The following is a 14,265-nucleotide window of genomic DNA, read 5'->3' as shown; positions in this document are numbered from 1 at the left end:
TCAGCCTCATTGTATTCTGGCACGTCCTTTATCTAACTTGGGTAGTAGTTCTTCTGTTGGTCCCTGCATCCGGGGTTTAGCCCTCGTATTACCTTCTCAGGCTTGAACCTAGATCATGCCTCTCTAAGCTCAGCCTTTTTAGCCTGGCGCACAGATAGTTTTCTTTGTGGTAATATGATGACAGGACAGTCTTAGTCTGCCTCGTATATGCCTTCATTGTTCGTGGTACTAAGGGTCATGAGTAGATATAAGAAAGGCAAGAGAACAAACAATGAGATCATAGTTGACAGATTCACAGAACTGTGGCTAAGACTGCCTGTTCAGTGAGTTCTGACTTCATTCACAACCAAGGAAAGACATCATACTTTCCCTCTTTTGTGGAGCCGATTGCATACCACGAGCATCATCCAGATCCCAATCTCAATGCCGCTTCTCTTTGGAAGATTCAAGCCTCGATCTTCTCCCCCTCCTCTTTCTCCTCGTGAATCTCTCGTGCCGGAATCTCTACAGCACCAGCCTCCACCTGCGTATACTATCAACGACGATCCAGAAGTCACAATGGGCCATCGTCACTCCCGAGTAGCAGGTAGTTCAAGCACCTCAACTTCAAGAATGACCACCTACCAAGGAACCCAGTCAACCCCCCACAAGGGAAACGCATACGTGCAAACCCGCAACGCCGACGTCTGGTCTCCACCTCCCTACACCCCGCAAGCACCAGCACCAGCCGCACATACACCCGGCTCGACGGCCTCCTTCAGCAGCAGCACAGGCGACTCACCCTATGCCTTCCTCCGCGAGTTCGACACCATCTTCGTCGTCGACGACAGCTCCAGCATGCTCGGCGCGCGGTGGAAGGAAGCCGAGGAGGCCCTGGCCGCCATCGCGCCCATCTGCACGCGGTACGACCAGGACGGAATCGACATCTACTTCCTCAACCACCGCCGCGAGGCAACAGCCACTTCCACGGGCGCATACCACAACATCACCACCGCGGCAGACGTGCAGGAGATCTTCAACAGCGTGCGGCCGCGCGGGCCAACGCCCTACGGGAAACGGCTGCTGCAGATCCTGACCCCGTACCTGCGGCGCGTGGAGAAGATGGCGGCCGCGACGGATGAGGACGGGAATCTGCGCGATCCGGCGAGGTTTGTGAAGCCGTTGAATGTCATTGCGATTACGGATGGGGTGTTTACGGATGATGCAGAGAGCGTGATTGTGGAGGTTGCGAAGCGGCTGGATGCGTGTCGGGCTGTGCCGTGGCAGGTGGGTGTCCAGTTCTTCCAGATTGGGGATGATGAGGGGGCGAGGAGGTATCTGGAGGATCTGGATGATGAGCTGGGGCATATGGCTCAGGAGGATAATCTGAGGGATATTGTCGATACGGTGCCGTGGAAGGGGAGCCACGGGCAGACGCTCAGCGCGGAGGGCATCCTCAAGTGCACGATGGGTGCTGTGCATAAGAAATACGATAAGCGGAAGGCGTTTTAGCCAGTTGTGTGTTTTCTTGTTTGGCGAGATTGCTACGTGGTGGCTCTTTGCTTTTGTTAGTCTGGCGTTGTTTCATTAGCTTGAGGGCGGCTATTGTGTTTCCAGCTTGGACTTGGCGCACCTATCTAATACCTCTACCTCTGCTAGCAGTGTGAATGGAGCAGGCAGACTTTTTCCTTGATTCTAATTCCCAATCCACAGGCTCTGGTTAGGACATTCCAGGAAAGCTCACATGCTGACAGGTAAGGTAATCATCCCAGACAGACTCATCCCTCACATGTGAAGAGAGTAGCTGAAACGTGCCTCAGTAAGCGCCAGGCTGTTGAGGTGAAGAGGAACATACGGAGATCCCTTGAACTGGCAAAATTAATCGAATCAAGTCGGAGTTCATCTGAACACATATGGGATAAGGTAAAAGGAAGAATCTTCCATACTCGTATTGCCCGAAGTTTTGGTTGAATCCATTCAGCCACCACTAGAGAGCGGGACCATCCGCCGTCTCTGGACTATTGAAGACGATCCATGGGAATCAAGATCACGATATTCCTTCAACTCACAACCTTCGGACATACATCAGCGACTTGTAAAATCGCACTATATCAATCCTCCGCAGGGTGGACAGAAGCATAATTGTCGAGAACCGACGTGGTCGGCTGTTTCTGACGTGTCCCATTCTGCCGCAATCTGTTGCCCGGCAGCGAAGCACACTAAGAGCGTACCTGCATGGGCGTAAGCGCCAGGAGGATTTCAGTGTGTGCGGGGAATCCGACTGGTCAATTTGGATCTCGATGTCTGCTGTCTCATTAGTCTATCTGGTTTGTTTAAGAGTCGGTGAAACATGCGTTAACTTGCTAAGTAGTCTAGAGTCAGTCCGGGTCAAAACCTAGTCTAGTCTACTTTGACTTTTGTGTGTTGGAGCGGTAGACTAGATTGCAGTTGACAAGTCGTCTGTTCGTCTTGGATTATGCTTGGAGAATGATTATGTCTACTCCGTACCTTGAATCCTTAGGCATGAGCCCCTGGTAATAGGTATTATGGAGTACGTATTGCCAAGGTATGGCTCATCGGGTGGGAATATGGAGTGACCCATAGATCGATATCTACAGTAAAGAGTACACATGGATGTTCCGTGGATGATCTCTGGGTAATTGATCATTTTGTGAAGTTGACTGGTCTGTTAAACCAATCTACAGATCGAAAAGAGCAGTAATGGTTATTGAGGGTTGATTTCCTGTACGTACTAGGGTAGGGTGTTTTTAGCAGTACAGTAGTAGAAGGCTTGAGCTGACGATGATGATAGTCTCCACTAATCGGTCAACCACATGGCTGGCTGACTGCATTGTTGTGGCTCTACTGCTGATCGCATTCAAAGCAGGGTTATCAGTCATCAGAATGGGGATAATACGGAGTAATAATGGCGTTATATTAGAGCCCATAATCCTAGCAGCCTATTATTGGACTCAACAAAGGGCTTTACTTTCAGCTGAACTCTGCCGGGCTCGCTCGGCCGATTACCGAATATTGAAAGCCAGCCTCTTTTAAGGTAATTAAGTTATCATCGCCCTGTGCTGTCGCCAATCTTCACTAGTCTGGGTAGTTTCTCTCATCTCTTCCAATCTTTTCTCCCTCTTCGAGATTCGACGCTCGGTTTCCTTGCCCCCTGCAGATATCGGCCTACAGGGCTGTGACGTGGTTCTCGCAGCAGCCAGTGGATCCCTAGCTTATAATCAAGGTGCTTTTTTTCTTGTCTGTTGATTGTTTACGATGATGGCTCAAGTTTTGATGGTTATTATTCCTCACGTCACCTATTTTACCCTCTATTAATGGCCGTCCCATCACAACGGCCATTTTTTGATCTGTCTTCAGTTCCTGTTGAAGGTCAAGCACTCAGACAATTTTCTGCCCTCGACCTGAAACCACAACAACTGCCGTAAGCGCTGATATACTGACGCCGTTTCGTCGATCCCTTTCGCTGGCGCTTCGTATCCATCAAGCCCATTGGCGCTCATCGCTCTGGTCTCTGTCACCCAGGAACATCCAATTTCCGTCATTGTGGTCGTCGCGGCTGCTGAGACGCCAACTACGAAGAGTCGCAGCCGAACTTGTCTGTCAGATACCATTAATAGCTTTGGATTCGGTCTAAATTCTGGTCAATTCGGCGGCGCAGTCGACCCCCTGATACCGACATCTTGGATCGCATAAGAAGCAAACGGACATCCGGCGAGATTCGAAACGTCGAGGCGTTTTTCTTTCGTTCAGTTCGCCTTCAACTTGCGCTGTCCGGGCTGGTCCTAGACAACGGACAGTCTTTCATTCTCTTCGACTATATAATACTCGGATCGCCTGGAATACTTGGGACTTTTCCTTCATTGAACTTGCAATTCAGCGTCAACCAATCCGGCATATATCTTCAGCGTTTCTCTACTTGCGTTTGTTTATTCGACTATAGCGATATCAATTGCAATCATGTCTTCAACAACATTGATGACCTTCTTGCTGTAAGTTTCCTCGAGCAGCCTGCTTGAGCCTGAATTGACCCTCGAAAAGTACTACCAGTCCCAATGTCAAGTCCGTCAAACTACTCGGCTCATGGGATAACTTCTCGAAACCATATGCCATGGAAAGGGATCGCCGTGTCGGCCCAGGCCATTGGAGAGGATGTCACACATTCACGGACATAGTGTGTGACGGCACTCCCACTCATCAGGCCCTAGCGCGGTCTGGTGGACTCAAGATGGGTGGTACTTATTGGTATTATGTAGGTACCTCTACCTGTTAGTCGTAACTCGAGACTGACGTCCTAATTAGTACTTGTTGGACAACGACGTCGAGTATTATAACGAAGCGGAACCAGTGACGTCGCTTTGCCCGTTGCTCCCTGGTCAGCCGCTCAATGTGCTTCAGGTCCCCGTCATCCTTCCCGACACTCGGCCTATGCATACCTTTCAAGACAGTCCCAGCTCCAGGAAGGCTGATGTACGGACCATGAACCCAGAGGACAAGTATATGAACCCACGGCGGCCGCCAAAGCCAAAGCTTCCCCGTCTCCGTACATCCCCGCCACTACTTCAGGCGCCAACCCCGGCTTGGTCCTTCAATACATCTCCTCTGGGAGCCTTGACCAATAGAGCGACTTCCCAGCCAAGCAGCTCAGTAAACAAAACACCCCGAAGTTCTAGCTCCAAGGCTGCTCGCTCGGTGTCACCCCCCAGATCGAGAGGCCTTCGGGCTGCAATCCGGTATCTGAATGCTTCGTCGCGCGACCTCAGCAACACGCCCCACTCCGACGGGGAGCTTGATTCGAAAGTCGACGATGCCTCTGGGGTATGCCGCACCGGTAGTAGTGGAAAAGGCCGCTTTGACTTTCCAGAGCAATCTTGCCATGACTTCAATACGACCTCGACCGCCAAGCATTACGAGCACTCCCTTCACCCAGAAGACCTTCTCTTCCGCCGACCTGTGTCTGCGGACCATGAAACCCCTCTGGCAATGTCCATTCAGGATCGTCGTGCATTGAACACAAAATCCATGGAGCACCTGTCGTGTAAGAGTCCTCTAACTCTTGAGACGCAGCCCGACAATACGAGCGCGAGCGAAGAGTGTCCGTCAAAAACCTTTTCATACATGGCTGCAGAGCTGCTAGCGGCCTTAGAGTCGCCGTCATTCTTGAGGACGGCCACCATTCCCGATGCTACGACGCCTACCCCATTCACGTACAAAGAAAAGCGGCTTCCTACATTACCCAACTCGCCCTCGTCAGTGATGGATGAAGCGCTGCGTGATATTGACGCCCGCGAGAGAGAACTCGATACCGAGAACCTAGGGAGTCGCTTTTCCGACTTCACTGAAACGGAGGGCTCCGTGGTCGGCAGCTCCTACTGCGAGAGAAGTCACTTTTCGGAATGGAGTACAGATACAGAGATAATCTCTCCCGAGTCCATGACCTCCTCTTCCACTTTCAACAATGAAAGCCAGTTGTCCCGCAATCCCGGCGACGCGGAATTTTCAGACCAGCTTGTACCCTCCTTGGCCTCGGACACGAGCGATCCAAACACTCCTCACCTCACTGTGAATTCGAAGTCGTCACCCGCGACCTCCATTGCCGGCGACTCACCTCACTTCAACCTTCCTCTCCCCCGCTTGACGGTGTCATTGTCTCCGTCGGATCTTGACATGGCCGGCCTCGGTATCGAAGACATGTACAACGTGGAGAGAGACCCCAAAAGACATGCAGCTTTCTTTGGCGCCATGAATGCTTTCGAGACCCTGGGTTTGGTGAAAAGTCCCGACGCGTCCACCACGGAGTTTTCCGAGGATGTCAAAAAAAACACGACATCGCTTACTGACAACCGGGACGTATCTAATCGCCTCAGTCGTGCTTCTACGTCTATGATTGATATGATGGATGAATTGGCCTATCTACGGAACGTGATCCAGTCTGGTACTGGCGAGGAATAGGATATCGGTTGTTTGAGGGTGGACATTGCAGGCATTGTAGCAATTGGCAATTTTTTTACACGCAGGAAAAATAGATTTAATGATCAGTGTCTTTAAATATGCAGCATTCCGAATATAAGAGAAATAAACACCGTGCCTACCTAGACAGGTCAGAACTTAAGTTGGATGGAGGAAATATATAGTTCGTCTGGGCGTTGACGATGATAGAGAATTTTGAAACACTAGTAGATTATCTGATACACAGTATCAGGAGTAAAATGCCACAATCTTCTCGTCCCAGCTTCTCTTCTGAGCTGAATGGCCGATACTCGCTTCGGTCCCGATGAAATATCCGTTATGGTTGAGTTACTAGTTCCCTGGCTGAAGTGCAAAGCAACGCGACAAACGCGTGCCAAGCATCGTCGGTAAATTATCCACACCAGCATCCCTCCAACAACTACAGGAACAGTCTTGAAATAGTTACTGACGACCTACTATCCCCGCCCTACCCAATCCTTCTGTATTATCAAAGGATGGATTAAAATATACTGTAACCATGGCTGAAGAGGTCTTCAAGCCACAGCTCACGCCCGTGGGTGAAAAGTCACTGCCGGCAAAATGCAAGGCAAGCACGCTTACATACTGTCCCACGATGGACCTGATCGCCCTAGTCTCAGAGGATGAAGAGTTACGCGTTTTCCGACTGAATGGGCAAAAGGTCTTCGGGGGTCATTCAAGGGAGATCCGTATCTGGGCGAGGACGAAGCAGACGGGGAGATCCGAGCGGTGAGGTGGAAGGATAATGGTCATTGTCTCTTGTTACTTTTAACCATAGGATGTTTTGCTGACAAGGCGCAGGGAATCTACTGGCGGTTGCTTGCGCAGATGACACCGTCCGGTTGATCAGCTCGTACAGTGGTAAAACGGTGCACTATTACCCTGCGGCTCAGCCGGGCGCTCACGCTCAGCCCGTCAGCATCACCTGTCTGGGCTGGGGAGTCAACTTCACAGATAGCAAAGCTGCGCAGCGACATCTGCAGGAGGCTGCGGGGCAACTCACCGTCTCGGATCTGCTGTCGCCGGATACCCAGCCGTCCAAGGCAGCGGCGCTGCTCAAGGCTGATTTGCCGCGCGAGCTGGCGTTGCTGGATATTGAGAGCTCCTTGCCGAAATTGAGTACGTTGCCTGCGACGGGAAGCGAGTGAGTATTTTGCTAGATGGATTTGGGGTTCATTGTGGTTGACTGCTTGCTAGTGATGACGTGTTTAGCTCTCGGGCGTCCATCGATGCGATCTTTCACTCGTCGTCGAAAAATAGTAATGATGCGGTCGATGTGCTTCTGGTTGGGTTTGATGATGGGACTGTCCATCTACGTATCTTTGACTGCTTCGAGATTGGCTCGTTTAAGATTGGGATATCGGACGGCGGTTCGTCTGCTTGCAAGATACTTCAGCACGCGTCGCATCCACTGAGCTCAACGCATGCGTTGCTGGCGTCCGCGTCGACTCCTGGCTCTTCTGATGGACTGCATTTACTCACGATCGATCTTCGCTTTATCACTAGATCTGGTCGGTATCTGTCGCTTCTAGCCTACAAGACGACCCAGTTGCAGAATCTGCTTCGGTATATCGGTCAGGTCCAGAGGCAGATTGAGCTTGAGTGGAAGAATGCGCAGGAGCTGCCTGCGCGATACATGCGCAGTATCAATGAGGATCTGAAGGAGAAATGCCATTGCGACTTTGTCACTGCCGCTTACCATCTGGTGGTGACGGGCGACTGCTTCGAGCCGCTGAAGGAATTTTTGGTCGATATTGTCGGCGAAAGGGTATATTCCTATCGTGTGCTAATCCCGAAATGAAGTTAACAACGCGACAGGGTCATAAACGGTGGGAAAAGGCTGTCTCAAGCGGCTATGAGAACGTCCGACGGCTGACGCACGAGTGTCTACTGCCCGCGCTTGAGCGATGCGAAGTGCTTCTTAGTCGACTTATTGGCCTGTCTCGATTCCAGAAACTCAGCGAAGTGCTGGGCTTAGAAACAATCGACCTCAATGCGATTGTCGAGACGCTTGATTGTCTTCATCTCCTTTGTCATCAGATCCTGATCAATGCTAACGAGGAACTGGCTCAGTTCATCGCCTTCTCCCAGTGGCTTCGCCATGAAATTGATATGCAGACTGCGGAGCCCATGTCACAAACTCTGGATGAGCTTATGGAGAAGACAGACATGATAGATTATCCACAGACTCTAAAATACATTAGAGGCGCGCTAACGAAGAGCACACTCCAGCACTTTATCCAGCAGCTTCCCATGATGGGAGTGCCTGTTGCTAAGCCTTCTGCTACTACATCAGACAAGTGGACGGCTGCAGATGACCGGCCCTTTTACGACACGTTCAAAAAGCTTCTTGAACAGCTGAACCAGGGCCAAAATAATGAGAACCCTCCCGAGCTTCCCAAGATCAATGATTTGACAAAGCGCTTAGGACTACAGTTTGAAAAGGTCTTTGGGCAAATAGCGATAACACAACGCAGAGGCATCTTGCACCGTTCACCTCTCGCTCTTCATCCGGACGCCGACCAGGAGGTTATTGATATCACAATGTGCTCCGAGGTAAGGGTATTGATTCGACTAGATGCGTTGCTGCTAACTGGATCAACGCTAGAACAGCGAAGATGGGACGGTTAATGTTATCTATATCGCCGTGAGATCGATCAAGTCACATCATCTACGTAAGTTTGTCGGCCTTCCAATGTGCTTTGATGAATGCTTACTCTTTGCTTCTAGTCTACATCTACCGCGTCGTGTCAGACTCCGAGAATGGAGTTAGTTCTACCAGGGAAATCTGCATAGGAGCACTGAATCTGCAGGAAGGAGAAATTGGCCAGATTCAATTCGTGCAGGATGATACCGTGATGCTCCTTTGGTCGAATGACAGTATGTATCAACCTCGTACGCTTATTTCGCCAACTACTAACTACCCCGGAATGAGTAGAAGGAACTGCCTATCTGCTGAACATCCCGTTTCAGCCGGCATCCACGTTCGATAACAAAGGAGCCTTCAGCTCACCGTCTCCTTTCTTTATCACCTACAGCGACAGACTGCTGGACTCTACCTCACCTCAACCCACAGTACATGCTACGACTCTGGACTTGTTATCGCCGCATTCCACGCATGCGAGCCTCATCAAGCATGCCTTTTCTCCGTCCGGTCAGAAGGCCAGGCCCTTGAGGTTCGACGTCAATGGACGAAAAGGTCGCCGGGCGATCTGCGTCTTGTACGGCGATGGGTTGCGGTATGAAGTCCTGGACATGGATGCTGAAATGCCTGATGAGGATGAGGAGAGTGAATAGATAGCATAGTCATGACTTTAATGAGAGCTTCGCGAGGCTGTTCTGTCTAAGAAGGCCAGTCAAATTCATGTTTCATACTAGTTAATCCACAGAGTATGAGGGATGGTTTCACCGTGAGACGCATACGCATTCCTGGTTACATCAGTAGCCATCAGGTCGTACTGATTTAAATTCTACATTCTATGATCCATCGAAATACTCGGTATGATTGTGAGTAGGGAGAACTGCGATAATCCCAACCTATCTACCATATTCAATATTTTCTTTCTTAAAATCACCGTTGTCCTGTTTAGTCCAGTGTTTACCTCTCCACAGTCAGAGTTTGAATTCTTTCCTTCGAAACAATCCAAAAATCCTCTCAGCCCCATCGACCAGTGGATGTCTTTCAAAATCCCAGACCAATCCATACTGAAGCTTCAGTCCTAGGTCCAACTAGTGTGAGGATTTGTGCGCTGATTGGGGTTGACGCCCTGACGGGGGAATCGGTCGCCCGGGCCAACGCAACCACTGTGGAAAATGATCCTCCAATGCAGCAAAATGAAAACAAGCAAAGGAAGAATTTTCCCCCCTTGGGTTTACTAGTGTTATGTAATAGGGAGGGGCAGCCACAATACGTAAGTACCTGAGATAGTAAGGTAGGAGAGTAAAGTACGGTAATGACGAAAGTGACTTTAGACCTACCTGGTAGACCTGCGGAAAATAGGATACAAAGAGATTCTTTCTCTAGAGGTTATGGAGAAAAAGAATCAAAAGTACTGTCGGTCAAGTAATATTAATCCCTCCCCTGCAACTATTTAAAACTGTTGCTGCTGCTGTCTGTCATGGTGTGTTGAAAGGGACGTAAAATGTGCTATCACGTGACAGCTCCATTCTCGGATGGGCGGTCGCCGCCCAATGGTAGGCTACAGCGTTGACGGCAGCTCCGGGCAGCAGCCCCAAGTGCGTCTCAGCATCCAGTAACGAACACCGGATCTCTCTGTAGGTGTAAGGTAGGTACAGAGTCCAGAGTACGATCAAGTATCTATCCTTAGCCTTAGTCTACTGGTCTAGCATCATCTGTCTCCATACCATTACCATTTGGCATCAAAAGAAAGGAAAATATCCCAGAGGCGAAGACAAAACAGAAACAAATCAGCTTTCTGCCCCTCTATCCTCTTCCCTTCGTCTTCCTGTTGCCTTCACCTTCTCTCCTCAGCCTTATATCCTCCAGAAAACTCACAGGAAAACCCAAATCCTACCAGAACTATCCTTCCTCCACCCCACTACAGAGTACACTACCCATCAAGCATCTGCCTGTCATCAAAGGTTCCTGGGGGGTTTTTTGTTCATAGCTTTTTCTCCCTTTTCCTCCCTTGTTCTGGCGTGCATTCACCACACCTTCTGGTCCGCTGTCTGGTCTCTTCTCCGACCCGGTGCATGCCTCGTCATATCCACAAAAACAACCTTTTTGATCTAAACCTCCAACATCGTTTTTTTTTCCTCCTTCTGCTTTGACTCTTAACTGTCCACACCAAACACTCCTTTTTGTTTGTGGACAAGTCTTCTCTCTCGATTCTTTACAACCCATCCTGGGTCAAGTCAACAAGCGATCCTATCTTTCTCTTTTCCCCGCCTTTCCCTGTCCTCTCCTCCTCTATTTCCCTGTGATTCTGGGTGCGATTCCGTTTAAGGCAACATGAACGTCACTCAAGTGTTGGAGGGCACCCTGTCGCCGGGTACGTTGCTCACCCTTAACCCCTCTGTATTATACGAAAGAGTTTTCTTTCTTTCGAAATCTACATAGATATCATTAGGCTGACCTTTGCCTGCTTAACTCTATAATAGATGCGACGACCCGTACAAATGCTGAACAACAACTCCTCCACGCGGCGGAGGTTGACTTCGTACGTCCAGCCGACCCTACCCCCTCTCTCGTTTGATCATCGACATCCGAGTAACTAATATCAATCTTGGTGTTTCTTATAGGCCGGTTACCTCACTACCCTTGGTCAAGAGTTGGCGAACGAAAGCGCCGCTCCGCACATCAGAACCGCCGCCGGTCTGGCTTTGAAAAACGCTTTCACTTTCAGAGATCTCGCCAAGTTAAGGGAGGTACAGGAGCGATGGATTTCGGGGATCAGCCCCGAGGTAAAGGCACAGGTCAAGGAGCTGGCGCTCAAGACTCTTGCTTCCAAGGATGCCCGGGCCGGCCAGTCTGCTGCTCAGTTCATCGTTTCGATCGCCGCCATCGAGCTTCCCCGTAACGAATGGCCAGAGCTGATGAACCACCTGGTTCAGAGCGTTGCAACCGGCACCGATCAGCTGAAACAAGCCTCCCTCATCACAATCGGTTTCATCTGCGAGTCGCAAGATCCAGAGCTGCGGGAAAGTTTGGCTGCCCACTCTAATGCCATCTTGACGGCCGTTGTCCAGGGTGCCCGGCGCGAGGAGCCCAACATGGACATTCGCAATGCCGCCATCAAAGCCCTCAGTGATTCGGTGGACTTTGTGCGTTCCAACATGGAGAACGAGGGCGAACGGAATTACATCATGCAGGTGGTTTGCGAGGCCACGCAGGCCGATGATCTCCGTGTCCAGGCCGGTGCTTTCGGTTGCCTGAACCGGATTATGGGTTCATACTATGATAAGATGCGTTTCTACATGGAGAAGGCTCTCTTTGGCTTGAGCATCATGGGCATGAAGAGCGAGGAGGAAGACGTTGCCAAGCTCGCCATTGAGTTTTGGTGCACCGTTTGCGAGGAGGAAATTGCCATTGAGGATGATAATGCGGCGGTTCGTTTTTTCCCGCTCATATCTCTGTACCGATCACAACTGATACTTGATTCTTCTAGGCCCAAGCCGAGGGTGCCTCCGAAATCCGCCCGTTCTTCAACTTTGCCCGTGTCGCCTGCAGAGAAGTCGTTCCTGTCCTGTTGCAATGCATGTGCAAGCAAGATGAGGATGCCACCGACGACGAGTACAACATTTCCCGCGCAGCTTACCAGGCCCTGCAGCTTTACGCTCAGTGCGTGCAGGGTGATATCATCCAGCCTGTCCTGACCTTCGTCGAGGAGAACATTCGCAACGAGGATTGGCGTCACCGTGATGCCGCAGTTGCTGCATTTGGCGCTATTATGGACGGTCCCGATCCTAAGATTCTGGAGCCTTTGATCAAGCAGGCCCTGAGTGTTTTGATTAGCATGATGGAGGATAGTTCCATCCAGGTCCGTGACTCTACGGCCTACGCGCTCGGGCGCGTTTGTGACTTCTGCTCCGAGACCCTTGACCCTGACGTGCACCTTCAACCCCTTATTACTTGCCTTTTCAACGGCCTTGCTAGTAGCCCCAAGATCGCCAGCTCTTGCTGCTGGGCTTTGATGAACGTTGCCGATCGGTTCGCTGGTGATGTCGGTGCTCACACCAACCCACTGTCGAAGCACTTCCAGGACAGTGTTAAGTCCCTCCTTACCCTCACTGAGAGGCAGGATGCCGACAACCAGCTCCGCACCGCTGGATATGAGGTGCTCAACTCGTTCGTCACCAACGCCGCCAACGACAGCCTGCCCCTGGTCGCGACACTGTCCGATGTTATGATCCAGCGTCTGGAGCAGACCGTCCCCATGCAGCAACAAGTTGTCAGTGTCGAGGATCGTATCACCCTGGAGGAGGTGCAAACCTCATTGACCAGTGTACTCCTGGTAAGGATTCCTGATGCGCCTTGGCAGAATTTCCATTACTGACTTGTCGGCAGGCTATTGTTCAGCGTCTTGAAACGGAGATCAAGCCCCAGGCCGACCGCATCATGCACGTCATGCTCCAGGTTCTTTCCACCGTTCCCCCAAGTCCAGTGTTCCCGACGTCGTGTTCGCCACTGTGGGTGCCATCGCCAGCGCTCTGGAGGAGGAGTTTGTCAAGTACATGGAATCCTTCACTCCTTTCCTGTACAATGCGCTTGGCAACCAGGAAGAGCCAGCGCTCTGCTCCATGGCCATTGGCCTGGTCAGTGATATCGCCCGCGCCTTGAACGAGAAGGTCCAGCCTTATTGCGATGCCTTTATGAACTATCTGCTGAACAACTTGAGGGTAAGTAGCCAGGATGAGATGACGCGGAATTTAGAAAGAATTAATGGCTAACCTCGCGTCACAGAGTGCTACCAATCAGCTTAAGCCCGCGATTCTCGAAACCTTTGGAGATATTGCCCAGGCTATCGGGACTCAATTCGATGTATACTTGCCTGTCGTTGCCCAGGTCCTTCAGCAGGCCTCGGCCGTCACAGCCAGTACCGACGTAACTATGGAAATGCTTGACTACATTGTCTCGCTTCGTGAGGGCATCATGGATGCTTGGGGTGGTATCCTTCTGACCTACAAGGGCAAGCCCCAGGGTACGTAGCGATATCTGATTGATCACGCTTGACTTATGCTAATACTGTCGCAGCCGCTCAGCTCCAGCCCTATGTTGAGTCAATTTTCCAGCTCCTCCACATCATCTCTCAGGACATGAGCCGTAGTGAGGGTCTCATGAGGGCATCTATGGGCGTCCTTGGGTATGGCTTCTCTTTTCCTACCTTTTCTTTTTACCATTTTTCTAACGACCTTCCAGTGATCTTGCAGATACATTCCCTAATGGAGAGTTCGCTAGCTTCTTCCGCAATGAATGGGTCACCGCGCTTGTTAGGGAGACTAGGAACAACCGGGAATACAGCCCTCGAACCATTGACACCGCTCGGTGGACACGCGAGCAGGTCAAGCGTCAGGTCAGCATGTCCACGGCGGCTGCCATGGCTTAAGCGCGTTCTAACCCGGCCATGCTACACAACCTTTTGCTGTTAGGACACGGCTCCCCTTGCACTGAAAGCACTTTCCAAAGGTGCTGCATGGGAAGTGACGCCGTGCCCGTTGCCCCTACCCTTGCTGTTGCTTTGAGTACAGTTCACTGAGGGCAATGAACATCAGCATGTACATGTTGCAAGCTACTTGTTCCTATCCATGAGCGCATCGCAC

The 14,265-nt window shown here is 50.9% G+C and overlaps 4 protein-coding genes across 4 annotated transcripts; all 4 read left to right on the top strand.

Annotated features, from left to right (window-relative positions):
• Window positions 1-423: 423 nt before the first annotated feature.
• Window positions 424-1,491, top strand: P174DRAFT_450718 (uncharacterized protein; the record flags this gene model as incomplete). The annotated part of the gene is made up of 1 exon (XM_024828959.1): window positions 424-1,491. One exon carries the CDS (start codon window positions 424-426, stop codon window positions 1,489-1,491), a length of 1,068 nt encoding a protein of 355 aa, XP_024682355.1.
• A 2,466-nt stretch (window positions 1,492-3,957) lies between these two features.
• P174DRAFT_430746 (uncharacterized protein) lies at window positions 3,958-5,949 on the top strand (the record flags this gene model as incomplete). The annotated part of the gene is made up of 3 exons (XM_024825656.1): window positions 3,958-3,989; window positions 4,039-4,249; window positions 4,300-5,949. The coding sequence occupies 3 exons, from the start codon at window positions 3,958-3,960 to the stop codon at window positions 5,947-5,949; spliced, it is 1,893 nt and encodes a 630-aa protein (XP_024682354.1).
• Window positions 5,950-6,484: 535 nt separating this feature from the next.
• Window positions 6,485-9,395, top strand: P174DRAFT_512027 (putative anaphase-promoting complex component Cut20/Apc4; the record flags this gene model as incomplete). Its single annotated transcript, XM_024831845.1, has 8 exons — window positions 6,485-6,646; window positions 6,667-6,733; window positions 6,787-7,129; window positions 7,183-7,753; window positions 7,804-8,541; window positions 8,594-8,660; window positions 8,716-8,865; window positions 8,924-9,395. 8 exons carry the CDS (start codon window positions 6,485-6,487, stop codon window positions 9,280-9,282), a joined length of 2,457 nt encoding a protein of 818 aa, XP_024682353.1. The 3' UTR covers window positions 9,283-9,395.
• A 1,562-nt stretch (window positions 9,396-10,957) lies between these two features.
• Window positions 10,958-14,051, top strand: P174DRAFT_420337 (karyopherin beta; the record flags this gene model as incomplete). Its single annotated transcript, XM_024824860.1, has 9 exons — window positions 10,958-10,997; window positions 11,107-11,165; window positions 11,248-12,054; window positions 12,114-12,959; window positions 13,013-13,081; window positions 13,105-13,344; window positions 13,409-13,646; window positions 13,700-13,808; window positions 13,865-14,051. The coding sequence occupies 9 exons, from the start codon at window positions 10,958-10,960 to the stop codon at window positions 14,049-14,051; spliced, it is 2,595 nt and encodes an 864-aa protein (XP_024682352.1).
• Between the last annotated feature and the right edge of the window lie 214 nt (window positions 14,052-14,265).

Source organism: Aspergillus novofumigatus (genome assembly GCF_002847465.1).
Source record: "Aspergillus novofumigatus IBT 16806 chromosome Unknown P174scaffold_4, whole genome shotgun sequence".
Lineage (NCBI taxonomy): Eukaryota > Fungi > Ascomycota > Eurotiomycetes > Eurotiales > Aspergillaceae > Aspergillus > Aspergillus novofumigatus.
The sequence above is the reverse complement of the archived record's forward strand: the minus strand, read 5'-3'. Positions and strand labels throughout refer to the sequence as shown.